Source organism: Eulemur rufifrons, chromosome 23 (assembly GCF_041146395.1).
Source record: "Eulemur rufifrons isolate Redbay chromosome 23, OSU_ERuf_1, whole genome shotgun sequence".
Lineage (NCBI taxonomy): Eukaryota > Metazoa > Chordata > Mammalia > Primates > Lemuridae > Eulemur > Eulemur rufifrons.
The window spans coordinates 23,894,922-23,910,097 of record NC_091005.1 but is presented as its reverse complement, the minus strand read 5'-3'; the positions used below and the strand labels follow the sequence as shown (position 1 = coordinate 23,910,097).

General features: G+C 35.7%; 1 protein-coding gene across 5 annotated transcripts in view; it reads right to left on the bottom strand.

The window, feature by feature from the left end:
• LOC138373977 (retinoblastoma-like protein 2) overlaps window positions 1-15,176 on the bottom strand; it is a 51,036-nt gene that overhangs the window by 23,152 nt on the left and 12,708 nt on the right. For 4 of the 5 annotated variants that reach the window (XM_069456692.1, XM_069456693.1, XM_069456695.1 and 1 more), the window contains 8 exons: window positions 13,292-13,420; window positions 11,499-11,659; window positions 11,338-11,402; window positions 10,561-10,747; window positions 6,610-6,776; window positions 4,166-4,275; window positions 3,337-3,440; window positions 286-423 (listed from right to left, as the gene is read on the bottom strand). In XM_069456692.1, coding sequence (XP_069312793.1) covers window positions 286-423; window positions 3,337-3,440; window positions 4,166-4,275; window positions 6,610-6,776; window positions 10,561-10,747; window positions 11,338-11,402; window positions 11,499-11,659; window positions 13,292-13,420 — 1,061 coding nt within the window. The remainder of the gene's footprint in view (window positions 1-285; window positions 424-3,336; window positions 3,441-4,165; window positions 4,276-6,609; window positions 6,777-10,560; window positions 10,748-11,337; window positions 11,403-11,498; window positions 11,660-13,291; window positions 13,421-15,176) is intronic. The other variant, XM_069456694.1, reaches the window with a different exon arrangement.

Here is a 15,176-nt window from a genome sequence, read left to right as displayed (position 1 = left end):
TGTGCTACTTTTTTTTTTAAGCCTTCTTAGCTCATAAAATCACAGTATTTTAAAAGCCTTTATTAGATAAAGGGAGGAATCAAATGAAACTTTTATCCTAAATAAATCTTTCATATAATATGAAAATAATTTGTCTTAATATTCTATTTCTTCTCTGTTCCCCAAATAGAGATTATTAAATATGTAATTAAAAACAATAAATGTACTTAGATACTGAACTAAATGACTAACAACAGGAAGTTGGTCTCATCTATAGCTTCCTCATGATTATATTTTTAAAAATACCTTATAAAAATGATAAAGTGGCACATCAAATATTTCAGTAATAAATGGAAAATTCCCAGGAGGCTTATAAGAAAAAGAGACGACCTCAAGGCAGCAGGCCAAGAGTGATCTGTGGAATGCATCTTGTTCCAGAATACCCTGTAAAATAAAGTTATTAGCATTCAGAAACATTAGCCTATTCTTAAAAAACATTTCATATCCAGTCAAGTTAAATGAAAATACCAAAGAAAGTCTTTTTTTTTTTTTTTTTTTTTTTGAGACAGAGTCTCACTCTGTTGCCCAGGCTAGAGTGAGTGCCCTGGCGTCAGCCTAGCTCACAGCAACCTCAAACTCCTGAGCTCAAGCGATCCTCCTGTCTCAGCCTCCCGAGTAGCTGGGACTACAGGCATGCACCACCATGCCCGGCTAATTTTTTCTATATATATTTTTTAGCTGTCCATATAATTTCTTTCTATTTTTAGTAGAGATGGGGTCTCGCTCTTGCTCAGGCTGGTCTCGAACTCCTGAGCTCAAACGATCCGCCCACCTCGGCCTCCCAGAGTGCTAGGATTACAGGCGTGAGCCACCGTGCCCGGCCAGAAAGTCTTATTTTCTGAGTGAAATGTGCTTATTTTCTTAAAAAAAACTTCTCTTACAGTATAAATAAGCCCATTTTCTAGTAAAGAAAAAATATTTTTAAAAAGTATAAGACTTAAAAACCTTACATATTATGAAATATATCTAATAAAAGAGATTACATCCCTAACCAAAACAAACACACTACCCTGATACTTAAAGAATAATGATGTGGAAAGATGTTTCAAAACAGTATTTACAGTAAGAGGCCACTGTAGTAAAAAGATAGATTAAAGGGAGGCAGGCAGGTGGCTGACTAGATGACCATGTACCCAAAGTCAACATGTTTATCACAGGGTGACATAATCACAGATCATTTTTATTTTCTTCTTTCTGCTTATAATTTTCCAAAGTTATATATAAACATTTATTATTCTTTAATTAAAAAGTTACTCAGGTACCAAAAGCATAGGCTCAAAAGAAAAGAAAGATAAATTGGATTTCATCAAAATTTAGAAATTTTGTGCACGAAAGGAGACTGAACAGAGTAACATGATAACCCACAGAATGGGAGAAAACATTGACAAATCGTATATCTGATAAAAGATTAGTATCCAAATGCATAAAGACCTCCTATAACTTGTCAACAAAAAAGCAAATAGCCCAAATAAAAAAAGACCTGAATAGACATTTCTTTAAAGAAGATATACAAAGGGCCAACAAGCACAAGAAAAGATATTCAACATCATAGTCATTAGGAAAATGCAAATCAAAAGCATCTGGAGATACCAACTTCATATCCATTAGGATGGACATTATCAAAAGAATGGAAAATAATAAATGTTTTGAGGGTGTGGAGAAATTGAAACCCTTGTGCATTGCTGGTGGTAATGTAAAATGGTATGGCAGTTCCTCAAAAAGTTAAACATAAAACTGCCATATGTTCTAGCAATTCTACTTCTAGGTATGAAGAACTCGAAAGAACTAAAAGCAGAGACTCAGATACTTGTACACCAATGTTCATAGCAGCATTATCCACAGTAGCCAAATGGCAGAAATAACCCAAATGTCCATCGACAGATGAATGAATAAACAAAATGTAGTAATGTATAGGATGGAATATTATTCAGCCTTAAAAAGGAATGAAATTCTCATACATGCTGCAACATGGATGAACCCTGAAAACATTATGCTAAATGAAGTAAGCCAGACACAACAGGACAAATATTGTATGATTCTACCATATGAGCTACCTACAGCAGGTAAATTCACAGAGACAAAGCAGAATAGAGGGTATCAGGGGCTACAGAGAGGGGCGAATGGGGAGTTAGTGTCTAATGAGTATACACTTCCAGTTTGGGATGGTGAAAAAGCTCTGGAGATGGATATATTAATAGTTGTGATTACACAACACTGTGACTGTACTTCATTAATGCCACTAAATTACAAACTTAAAAGTGACTAAAGGGTAACTGTTATGAATATTTTACCACAATTAAAAAAAGGGTTTTAAATTAAGTTACTTAGATGAGTATACAACTATCCACTTAATATTGGCCCCAAAACTATATTTTTTATACCTTTCTGTATGTTTCACACACAAAAAAAATTAAGTCATAAAACAGCTCTTTAAGTTCATACAGCCATATATAGCCATTTTTTGATATATATAAAAAAAATGTAAACAGTTACAAGGAATGAGAATATTGGTCAGTTTTATAATTTTCTTTGAAATGTTATTTTAAAAATTAGCTTTTTAAAAAATTACTATTGATGTTATTAAACATATGATTTATAGAAAAATTAATTCACATTTCTCAAGCAGTAAAATCTAAGAAAAATAATTTTCTAAGCCAAAGAGAATGGTTGAATATTTATGTTAAAATCCTATCCAGGCTAAGCACAGTGGCTCATGCCTATATTCCAGCACTTTGGGAGGCTGAGGTGGGAGGATCACTTGAGACCAGGAATTTGAGACCAGTTTGGGCAACATTATCAAGACCCATCTCTAATAAAATTTTTTAAAACTAGCCAGGCATGGTGGCACAACCCGTAGTCCTAGCTGTTTGCGAGGCTGAGGTGGGAGGAATTGGAGCTATGATCACGCCACTACACTCCAGCCTGGGCAACAGAGTGAAACCCTGTCTCTTAAAAATAAAAAAATAATGTCCTAACCAGTCAATACTCACTTTATTCTAGCTACACAGGGCTTGAATAAAAACTCTATGTTATTTAGCAATATAAGGTTAAGGCTGAATCTTTGTATCCTTGACTATAGAGTCTTCCCACCCTCAAAAGTTACATGTGATCAACCATGGCCTGCTGAAGTGGGCGACTGAAGGTGAGAGGGCTCAGAACACAAGTTTCCTTCGTGCCAATCTTATTCCCTGAAAGCCATATATTATTTCTTCAATAAAGCCTTTTTTGTTTTGGTGGGTGGGGCAGGAAGGAAACTATGTTTTTTGTACTGATCAATATACTGGATATTTTACTCACAGATAAATCCATGTCTCCAAGTCTTTTTTGTTCCTGCTCAATAACAGATTCTAATACTTTATAGTAAAGCATCTCTGCAAAACGAAAATGTCTGCTGGTAACTTCTGTAGTAATGATTAAAAAACACAAAAAGGACACAAAAAATAAAATAAACACTGTGGAAAATGAAGGCCCATCCCTCCCTCTCCACCCACAAAATAAAATTTAAAAACCAACCCATACTTCAAACATATATACATTTCTTATAATTGGTGTTTTAATTATCCCTAAGATACCTTAATTTTCTTCATGACAACATTCAAATTTTTCTAAAACTGTGAAATGAAATTTGCATATAAAGAACTGTAATACCAGTCATTACGATTCACACCCCCTTTTCTTTCCCCTATATATTTGAACAAAACAGCTACTTTGCTAAGAAGTATGTAATCGGTTTACTACTCCACACCCACTGAGTTCCAGTTCATGAGATCAAACAACTCCTAGGCCAGGTCTAGGCATATAATAGCTATATCTTCTATTCCTGTTTTTAATATGTTGAAGCATCACTATACTTCTATTTAATTTCCAGTTTTCAAATGAAAACTAAAGATCTGCAAATAAACACGCATCAGAAGTCCAACATGATAAAGATATCATCCTAAAATTTCTCTCTTACTGAGAAGGGCTCAGAAATCACTTGGTGGGCAGAAAAACCAGGCAGCTATATTCTAACCTTCAGTCTAAAGGCATAAATCCTTTCCTCATATTTCTGACTCAGTTAACAAGACAGGAATCCATATAGTTAAACTTCAAAGATGAGAGCAGTATAGACAATATTAAACTTTACCTTTAGCACAATTACTAAAATCCTCATCTGGCTGGTAATGCTGAGAATATATTTCATACATTTCTTTCAATCTGTTAGCAATAGCCTGAGTTGGATCTCTGGAACATGTCCTAAATAAAAATAAAAAGAAATTATCTAATTTAAAGATCTTGCCGATGCCGGGCATGCTGGCTTGTGCCTATAAACATAGCACTCTGGGAGGCTGGGGCAGGAGGATCACTTGAGGTCAGGCGTTTGAGGCTAGTCTGAGCCAGAGTGAGACCCCGTCTCTACAAAAAAAAAAAAAAATAGAAAAATTAGCCAGGCGCAGTTGTGTGTGCCTGTAGCCCCAGCTACTTAGGAGGCTGAAGCAGGAGGATCGCTTGAGCCAAGCAGTACGAGGTGGCAGTGAGCTATGATGACACCACTGCACTCTAGCCGAAGCAACAGAGCAAGACCCTATCTAAAAATAAAAAAACCTTGAACAGAAACTATACACTTCCCAAATTAATCCAAGAGGTCCCATACTTCCTTATCAAAGGTGGTGATATTTACTAGTTTGAGTTAAAAAAAAAAAATTTGTGTGGGACTGTACCTTTTACTGCAGTAAGTTTAGCAACCTTGGTCTGGGCCCATTTGATGTCTGTGACTGGCCTCCACTCACCCTACAGATTCCCAATTACTGATGATAACCAAACTTGCCCTCACCTATTTCCCTAGATGGCAGTACAATTCCCATTAAAAACTTCTGGAAGAAAACAGAATGAAGGGGTATATAACCTACACTATGGACTGTTACTGACATTCTACATTTTCCCCCCAAAACAAGGTTTATTTCATTCATTGTCTTTATTAGAAAGCAATATATGTTCAATGCAGAAGCATTATACAAATTATTACCATATGGCCTTTCTTGTTACAATTATGCTTTTATCTTGATCACAGATACATATATTCCTTGTAAAAATGAAGCAACTTTAGAAAATTATAAAGAAAAGAAAAATCAGTTATAACTCTGTTAGAGATAACTACTGAATATCATATGTAGGCAGAATCTTATGTATGAACACACACACCTTTTTATACACCTTTGCTTTTACCTAGTATCTACTGGTAATATTTTACCTCACTAATGGTACTTAAGATTAGAGAAGCTGTTATGCCTGGTTAGAAATTGTAAAGAGATCTGCAAGATAATAGAGATTAAGACAGGCTTCTAAAATGTATTTATAAAATCATCTAAATTCAAAGCAAACAAAGTCCACCTGAAAAACATGAGTTAGGAAGAGGACATGTAGACTTAGCTTGTTGGAGAGTAAATCACAATCAAGTTTGTGAATAAAGGAGACTTCATGAAAATTTAAAGGAAAAGTTGTCAGCCTTGGCATTTATTAAGCCCAACTACGAGTGGAAAATTACTTATGTGTGTATATAGGGTCTTCTTGATGCCAAACCACCAGAAATTAAATGGGATCCCATAGGGTCTATGTTATCAAATTATACAGTTTTAGAACTAGGAGGGACCTTGGAGGTAATTTTTCAAATCAGCTCACCACAAAGGTTATGCACGAGATGAGATTCATTCTATTGTGCTTTTCACTAAAACTGACTGATATTACTACCAGTCTCAGGCAGATCAAAGAAACTAAAGGCAGTTAACTTCTTTTCAGGCTAAGGGTCTCATAGAGCTTACAAAAGTCACAGTGGTTTTGTCTTCCTTTATGAACATGTGGAATGCTGCCAATCTTTTCAAATCTGACCCACCCTTCAGAACTTTAGGTTCAATCCTTTTCACAAAGACCTTTGACAACTACCATCTTCACCGACTGCCCCCTGCCCATGCTAAAATCTTAACATAGAATAGTTGGCAATAAGACAGCTTGCTGCTTTATTCTATAGCAGCAGTCCCCAACATTTTTGGCACCAGGGACTGGTTTCACCGAAGACAATTTTTCCACAGACAAGGGAGGTGGGGAGGGACGGAGCTCAGGTGGTGAAGTGAGCGATGGGGAGCGGAGACACTGTAAATACAGATGAAGCTTTGCTGCCTCACCCACCACTCTCCTGCTCTGTGGCCCCCCACTTCCTAAGTTTCATGGAAGACAATTTTTCCATGGACTGGGGGTGGGGGCGGGGAGCTCAGGCCGTGATGCACAGCCCAGTTCCTAACAGGCCCATGGACCGGTACTGGGCATGGCCCAGGATTTGGAGACCGTAGTTCTATAGTATCTACTGTTGTTAGTTAATATCTTCTGTATTACATTAAAGAAATCTGAGGAAACGTGGTCTTCTATTTATACATTTTATATTGCTAGGTCCTCTATGGACTAACGATTGGACTAAACATGCAACTGATATAAAATTATTAATGGGTGAATTAAGGCACTAATAGTGAAAAGTTAAAATAGGAAATTGGAAAACAATCAACAACCAAATATTGGTAGGCAGACAGCGCTCAAACTAACCTGAGAATCTGTTCCAGTTTCTCACTTGGTGCATTCCTGAGGCCCGTCAGCATGGAGTGAAGACGACTCAAGCTATGTGTAGCTGTAGAAACTGGGGTCACACAAGGGCTGTTCTCCTTAATGTACTTCATACCAGTAAGTGGTGTGGAGATTCTAAGTGCTTTAGACTAAAGAAAAAAATTAAGTAGAATTTAAAAAAGAAAAACATTATTTTAGGTGAGAAAGACTTTAAATCACTTCACAAATAGGAATTTAAGCCTATCAAACTTTACCATTACAATGTCAATAAACTTTAGTGACACAAATGTCACCATTCCTAAAATTTAAACATAAGAGCCACCACTATCCATGTGAAGATGTATGAAAGGACAATTGTATTTAGCTCACTAAAAGTTTGTCTCCTAAAAGTTAAACCTTTAAGATAAGGCATAGCTCCTTATCATTCCCCCTTTAAAACTTAAGCTTGAAGGCAAAGATAAGCATTATACTCACTTGAAAACATTAAGAATATCATTCTCATCTCTGAGAACTGGAATTTCACAGCTCGCATCTACTGCTATTTTGGCAAACACTCAAAGATTGACACAAGAAAACTGTGAATTACATCTGGCCCAAATAAAATCTATGATTTAACAGAAGCCCATCTACATCCTCAAATTTGCTTCAGAGAGAGACAATAAGACAAACAGTCCCGAAAAAGACAACCTGAACAGCCTTCATCACCCTTTAGTTACTAGAATCTATCAGTTTTTTCCCCCTAAAGTGGACAGATATAAGAAATAAGTTAACATTCTTGAATATAAATATAAAAAAGATATGACTTAGTGTCAAAGAATTTAAGCATGAGGTACATATACTAGTAAAACGTCTTTTCTCCGTTTTCAAATAAACTCTGAAAGGTTAAAATAGCTTAATGTTTTAATATTCAAGATAAACCAAATTTCCCTGTGTATTAAAGGTACTTATTCTACAGATAGTTTTAAAAACACCTAGCAAAATATTCACCTGGCAACAGAACAAACTATTCAAGTTTCATAAGATACAGAAAAGCACAGAAATTCATTATATACAAAAATAAATCTATATGCTTTCTTCACGTTCCAAAACAGCAATAGAGCTCAGACCTTTATTTTGTTTCATAGAAATCCACTCTATAATTTTTTTAAGTCAATAAAATGATCTGGGTAGATTAACTGCATTCAAAAGGTGCTCCCTGACTTAGAAGGTTCCTTGCAGCCAACTTCTTCGCTGTATATGAAGCGGCACCTACATTGAGAGGGAAAGACATCTTGTGCACGTACAGGAGAATCAACAGCAGCCAGCAGCATGTCACCACATCGCCCACAGGTAGCAGTGGTTTCAGAAGAAACTAGATGTGACAACCACAAACAGCTTCCTGCCCAGAGTCCTCAAAGTCAGCATGGTGCTGCTTGGTAGCCCTGTTCAAGCGCTTAGCGTAAAGCTTCCTGTGCATTCTGATCAAGAGGAGTCTGTCTTTAACTCAGGTATAAATGTTAAGCTGGTATTTTTAAAATTTAAGATGTTCCTTTTCCAAGCAAAGACTATGAAATCTGTAGTGTCTCAGAGCTCTGTCCTTAGAACTCTCTTAATTCTCTGTCAATTCATACTGCTGGTAATCTCGCTTCATTCCATCTGTATCCTGATGACCCCAGAACACATGTACACAATCCTACCCTCTGCTGAGATCTCCAGTCTTGAATCCCTACACGGCCAACTCAGCTTCGCTACTAGCATGCCTAAAAGACATCTCAAATTTAACATGCTGATAACCCTAACAGTTGATTTTTCCATAGACTTGCTCTTCCCTCTCAATAAATTTCAATAGTAAATATTCTTGGAATGCTTACTATGTGCTGAGCACTGCATACAACACTGGTCACAGCCTTCATGAAGCTCATCTTCTAATGCAGGGAGAAAGATAATAAACAATTCTTTTTACTTACCTACCTACCTCCTATCACACAGTGATAAATATTAAGAGGAACACTGCCGCAGAGTAAGGGGGAAAGGAAATCCTAAGGGTTGGGGAAAATATTGGTGGTATTATTTTATATAGTAATCAGATTATCAGGAACTGGCTGGGCATAGTGGCTCACGCCTGTAATCCTAGCGCTCTGGGAGGCCAAGGTGGGTGGATCGTTTGAGTTCTGGAGTTCGAGACCAGCCTGAGCAAGAGCAAGACCCCGTCTCTACTAAAAAAAAAAAAAATAGAAAGACATTATATAGACAACTAAAAATATATATAGAAAAAAAAAAAAATTAGCCGGGCATGGTGGCGCATGTCTGTAGTCCCAGCTACTTGGGAGGCTGGGGCAGGAGGATTGCTTGAGCCCAGGAGTTTGAGGTTGCTGTGAGCTAGGCTGACGCCATGGCACTCTAGCCCGGGCAACACAGTGAGACTCTGTCTCAATAAAAAAATAAATAAATAAATAAGATTATCAGGGACCAGAATGAAGTGAGGAAGTATGGAAGTAGGCCACATGAATATCCTGAAGAAACATGTTCTAGGCAGAGAAAACAGCAAGGTGACATTTGAGGAGGTCAATGTGGCATAAGCAGAATGGGTGAGGAAAGTAAGCTGAGTGCCATCTCCAAAATACAGCCCCAATATAACCATTTCTCCATCAGCAGAATCGCTGCAACAGCCTTTTAACTCCTTACTTCCATCCTTGCCCCTTACCCTTTACCCCCTATACCCCACAAGACCTTTAAAAATGTAAATCAGATCATATGGGAGTCACTCTTCTCAATAATATCCTCTTTCATAGCTTTCATCTCCATCAACCCACCAGCAAAGTCCTTACATAACGTCTTCTAAAGCCTGCCGGTCTGCCCGGCTCTCTTGCTCCCTCCTCCCCTCAATTCTTACCACTCTTCCCCTCGCCAATTCTATTCCCACCACACTAGTGTTCTCACTGTTCCTCCAAAAAGTTAATCATGTTCCTAATTCATGGCTTTGCACTTGCTGTGGTCTTGGCTTCAAACACACTTCTGCTGCTATTCACATGGCTTGCTCCCCCACTTACTTCAGGATTAACTTCTCAGTTAATGTCACCTCAAGATACTTCCCAGCCACCTTATCTACAAGAATCCGAAGCCTACCCATTCTCTCCCTCCCCAATATTTTTTATTACTACTCTAGTTTATTTTTCTTCATCTGTCATCGTCCACATAATATATATGTACTTCTCTGGTTATCTATTGTCCATCCCCCCACACAAGAATATAAGCTTCTTTAGAACAAGGTATTCATGGCTATTTGTTCACGGCTGTATCCCCAGTGTCCAGGACACAATCTGGCACATAAAATACTTTAGAATATTTGTTGAATGAGTAAGCAGACCAGTCTCAAGCCTGAGGCAGCTCACTTACAGGTGAGTTGCCCCTTGGATTATCCACACTTGCCTCTGGAGACACTTGTCAAAGGCTTTGTGTTTTCTTTGAATACCACGTAACAGAAGGGAAACTCGTAGTCTCCATGATCCTAAGTGTTTGCCTGATATACCATCACGTGGTTCTGAAACTCGGTTTAACAGAATTTTCTTAAAGAATGTAGATTTTCAGTTTCTCCAGTTTCTTAAATGAAGGCCCCAGTTCAGGTCAATTAACATTTTCTAAATGCCTACTCTGTTCGTTATATATAAGGCTGTATATTACTGGCTGATGTTTTCAAGACCAACAATTATTAGCATGATACATTTGTTTAAATTTATATTAATTTCTCTTTTTCTCAGACCTAACTAAAACCTTCGAAATTATTAACAAAAAGTGAATCAATAAATAGAGATAACTCTTCCAATTAAAAGAATGATGGAATTTTCTTTTTCATATTGAAGCAAGTAAAACCTGCACACAGAATTACCAAAATAAAACAGAACCCCTAGCTTACCTGCTCCTGTATTTCTACAATTCCGGCATGGCTCGACTCACCTTGTCAAAATGCTGCTGTAAGATGTTTTTCATCTGCACCCTTTCGGCAGTCTCTGTTCCTGAACCCGTGTTCAGACACCTTGAGAGAGTCCCAATTTCCTCCTCAGCATCCTCTCCAAGAAATATCCGTTCATCTAAATTCCCAACAGATAAAACATACTCCTCATAGGCCTTATTGATGGCTTTACTATAGGAAAAAAAAATACAGACAAAATGTACTCTCTCACAGAACTGCCATTTCAATTAATGTTTCAGGCCACTTAATTATTTCATTTTGTTATTTGTTAAAAGTTCTAATAATTTTTTGCAAGTTTAATTTTAGTGGGATCACTATTAATTATAAAACCTGAAGAGTATAAAACATAAGCTTGCTACACTATGCTCATCCATTACCCTGTGCGTATATTTTACTGACAGTGTTTCTCCTGCCTGGGGGGTGCAGCTTCTGGTGAGAAGCTTAACTATCTGTCCTGGCTGCTCCAGACACCTCTGAACACCTCCTACACATGACCATTTTTCACCTGTATAGTTCCAAAAGAATTTATTTCAAAATTTATGATCCAGAAGCTTAATTAATAAAACTTTAAACAGTCATACATTTTCAACAAATTCAAAAACATATGCTTATAGTAGTCGACAAAATTTTTTATTGCTTCTCTATATTCTCCCATAAAACACACTAAATTTCCAGAGTACAAACAATAAAAGCAGTAACTCTGAGGTTTCCTAAGTATACAATTTAAAATATTAAAACAGTTTCATAATGGAAGTACTCACAAACTCTCTCCAAAGTTCCCAGGTTCTAGAAACCCAGTAAGATTTTCTTCTTTTCCCTTAAGGAGCTATGATGAAAGAAGAGATCCTTAAGTCATCACATTAAATCAAGTTTTTCTTTCTCCAGAAAACATTTTCACATTATTTCTTTGCTACTTACAAACCTTTTTTTCACAAAGTTTCCTAATATAGGGTTTCCAGAAATGTTCCTTTATTCCCTTTGCTTCCAAAACTAGGCCATCATGTAAGGAACAAAGTTTCTCAATGACACAGGGTGGGTCAGAGGAAGGTTTGGACTCCTTAGCATGAAAATCTTCAGATAGGCCTATGACATATGGAATCACAAAATGGAGATATCAGTCAGCACTCAATAAACCAAATTGTATATTACTAAATTACAATAGACGAAAATATAAGTAATATATTGTAATCAGTATAAGTTAGCATATGAATATATAGGAAATAGTGTATATTGGCCTAATTTGACTCTATTTAAATATACTTCAAAAAATGGCAAATAGAGGTAAAGTGTATCATTACTCAAAAGATTTTAGTTATGCAGTGTTCTTTCTGGAGATGGTTAAAGAGGAAACTAAAAAATTAAATTTTAGTATATTGCTCTAAGATCTAAAAATCACAAAAATAACAAAAAATAACTTTGCTAATAAGCCTTACATTCAAACAAAAACACCACTTTTAAAAAATTCTGTTGAAAGATTATAGACTTTGATTTAATTATAGTAGATATATTTATCATATTAATTTACAGTTTATTATAGCCCTAGGCTCAGCATGAGAAAAAGAAATCAAAGAAAAATAAAAGAGGGTACACATGAACGGAAGCAGCTATATGGAAATATAAAAGGGAGTTAGGAAGGAAATGGGAAAAAGCACAGAAAATGATATGAGGAACATTAACTTCACCAAACTATGAGCAAACTGAAGTAACTAACTCCACTAACTTTAAAAATCTACGTTTTAATAGCTGCAAAAATATAGTTAGATAGAATGAACAATATTTGAAAGCACAACACAGTGACTATAATCAACAATAAGTTAGAGTCTACTTCAAAATAACTAAAAGAGTAGAAATGGAATGTTCCTAACATAAAGTAATGATAAATACCTGATGTGATGTATAACCCAATTACCCTGATTTGATTAATTCACACTGTATGCCTGTATCAAAACATCACATGTACCCTATAAAGATATACAACTATTATGTACCCATAATAATTAAAAATAAAAAAGAAGAAAAAAAATTACCTTGATAGTCAAATAAACTGAAATTCTAATTGGAACCACCAACCCAATTGACAATTACCCAGAATCCTATTATGGTATTATTCAAATAGCAGCAGTATTATATATTAGCTCTGTAAATACTTTTTACTATTTGGTTTATAAATCATAATTTGGGCTCTTAATTGTATATCATTCATAGAAATTAGATACCTGAAGTCCTACTAAATGTAATGCCAAAATAATTATCATTTCCACATATATGTTAGTTTAAAAGATGAAAGTTCATTTTACTTACTTTAGACCATAACTACTCTTTTGTACCAAAAATTTTGGAACGAAGATTCTTTCAGTAAATTCTTTTAGACCTCCTGCAGCATGTCAGGCACAAAGCTTGCCAATGTAGAAAACTACTATTGGCTTGAATGTCATCTTTGCTACTTTGAATTTCTAAATGCCGTTTCCTTTTTGAGTATATATTTCAGAAACTTGTAAAGCTGTCATCTAAGACTTTAAACTTTGTGAATCTGCAATTGTTTTTTCCAAAAATATTTTTATATATAGCTTGACTCCTAGTTATAAGAACTGTGGATAATTATAATGATTGAAGCTTTCAAAATACTTATGTTCTATGTACGATGTATACAACTCCCAACAGTAAACATAATATAGAAATGTGGCTTGTCCAAATATCTTTGATTTACAAACTTACCTTTAAAATTAGGGTTCACAAGTTCTTTACGATTGGAACATTGGAGGGCATTTCCATAAACTAAGTCCAAAGCACATAGCAGAAGATGGTAAGAATTGACCAAATCATCACTAATCATGGGGAAATTACCTATAGGATTACAAACAATTATAGAGTTAAATTAGCGTCAACTTTACAGTATTTTAAAATAATTTCTTCCTTTAATTAGAATGACATTACACAACACTGTACAAAGTTGACTCGAGTTACATTAAGTGTTTTGGTAAATTTACATTTTGAGATATTACTCATTAATAAGTTTCTAAGAGTTTAATAAAAACAAAAACTTTACTAAGAATGCCATTTATTTGTTCAATATTCATTATTTATTAAATACCTAGTAGCTGATTAAAACTATCATCATTGTGCTCTTCTTTGAAAATTCTCAACACAAAAACTTCATAAATTATCTCAAACTTTAAGAAATTGTTTTGTATGAAAACATTTTTCTGTCATGAAAACTACTAGAAATACTTAGAAGAGGACAGCTGAAAAAATGATACATATAATTATTAACCTAATGTATGTACTTTAACAAAACCAGAACCTTTAATCAGACTCCTAACAGTAACATTTCCAATACTTTTCTGTATTATAAGCTCAGACAAATTAATGCAACAGGAACACCACTAAAGATATTTAAATGCTAGAGCTACTATCGCAAGAACAACTGCTGATGCTTGGTAACAAAGAAATAAACAAAAACGTGAACCTACGGAAATGTGTCCTTTCTGCAGTGCTGGCTGAAGTCTAACACTGAAGCTTGTTTACAATGCAGTTAAACAGTTTCATTATTAATTTCTTACAAATTAAGAATTATTTCTAGTTTCTTTTTTATAAATTCAAGCCTATTCCTTTTGTTGTTAAACACTGTGCAAGGCTGAGCACAGTGGCTCATGCCTATAAGCCCAACACTTTAGGCCAAGGTGGGAGAATTGCTTGAGCCCAGGAGTTCAAGACCAGCCTGGGAAACATAGTAAGACCCCATCTCTACAAAAAATAATTTAAAAAAAAAATTAGCTGACTGTGGTGGCACATGCCTGTAGTCCTAGCTACTTGGGAGGCTGAGGTAGGAGGATCACTTGAGCCCAGGAGTTTGAGGCTGCAGTGAGCCTTGGTGGTACCACTGCACTCTAGCCTGGGCAAAAGAGCAAGACACTGTATCTAAAACAAAACAAAACAAAAACTGCACATATATGCTTCATGTTGAATTTTACATCCTTGAAATATCAGATAAATTCAATTTATATATCTAACATACACCTTTAGAAATAGGAAAATTATTTCTATTTCTAAACCTTAGCATTTTCACACTTAAGGCTTACCTAAATTTCTATGTGTGTATACACATACACACACACACACACACACACACACACCCCCCTTTGTTTCAGGTTTTTTTTTCTCTCCTTTCCTCCAAAGAAAGTTACCACTTACCTTGGCGTATCAGGATAAGGAGTTATTTTTATATAGATGGAAACATTCAACAAATCAACTTAAATGAATTAAAGAGGAAAAAATATTTTTCTGTTGCCAGAAAGGCAAACGATAATGGAGTAAATTCTGCGTTGATATAACCAAACTAACATGGCTGGTTCTACCACAGAGGTTTAATATTAAAATATACTCAGTTCTTCATATGTAAAACAAGAAGTAGCACCTACTGGTTTCAAGCTACAAAGACCAACACACTGACAAACCTAACTTGTCACTGGCATGTACTTGTCACAGAAGGCAAAAAAACAGAAGCACTGTAACTTCCAACAAAAAGCTGAAATGTCCCTAAAGATCAGAATCTAATTTAAATCCCAGGACTGTCCCACCATGACATACTTTCCATTTCAAA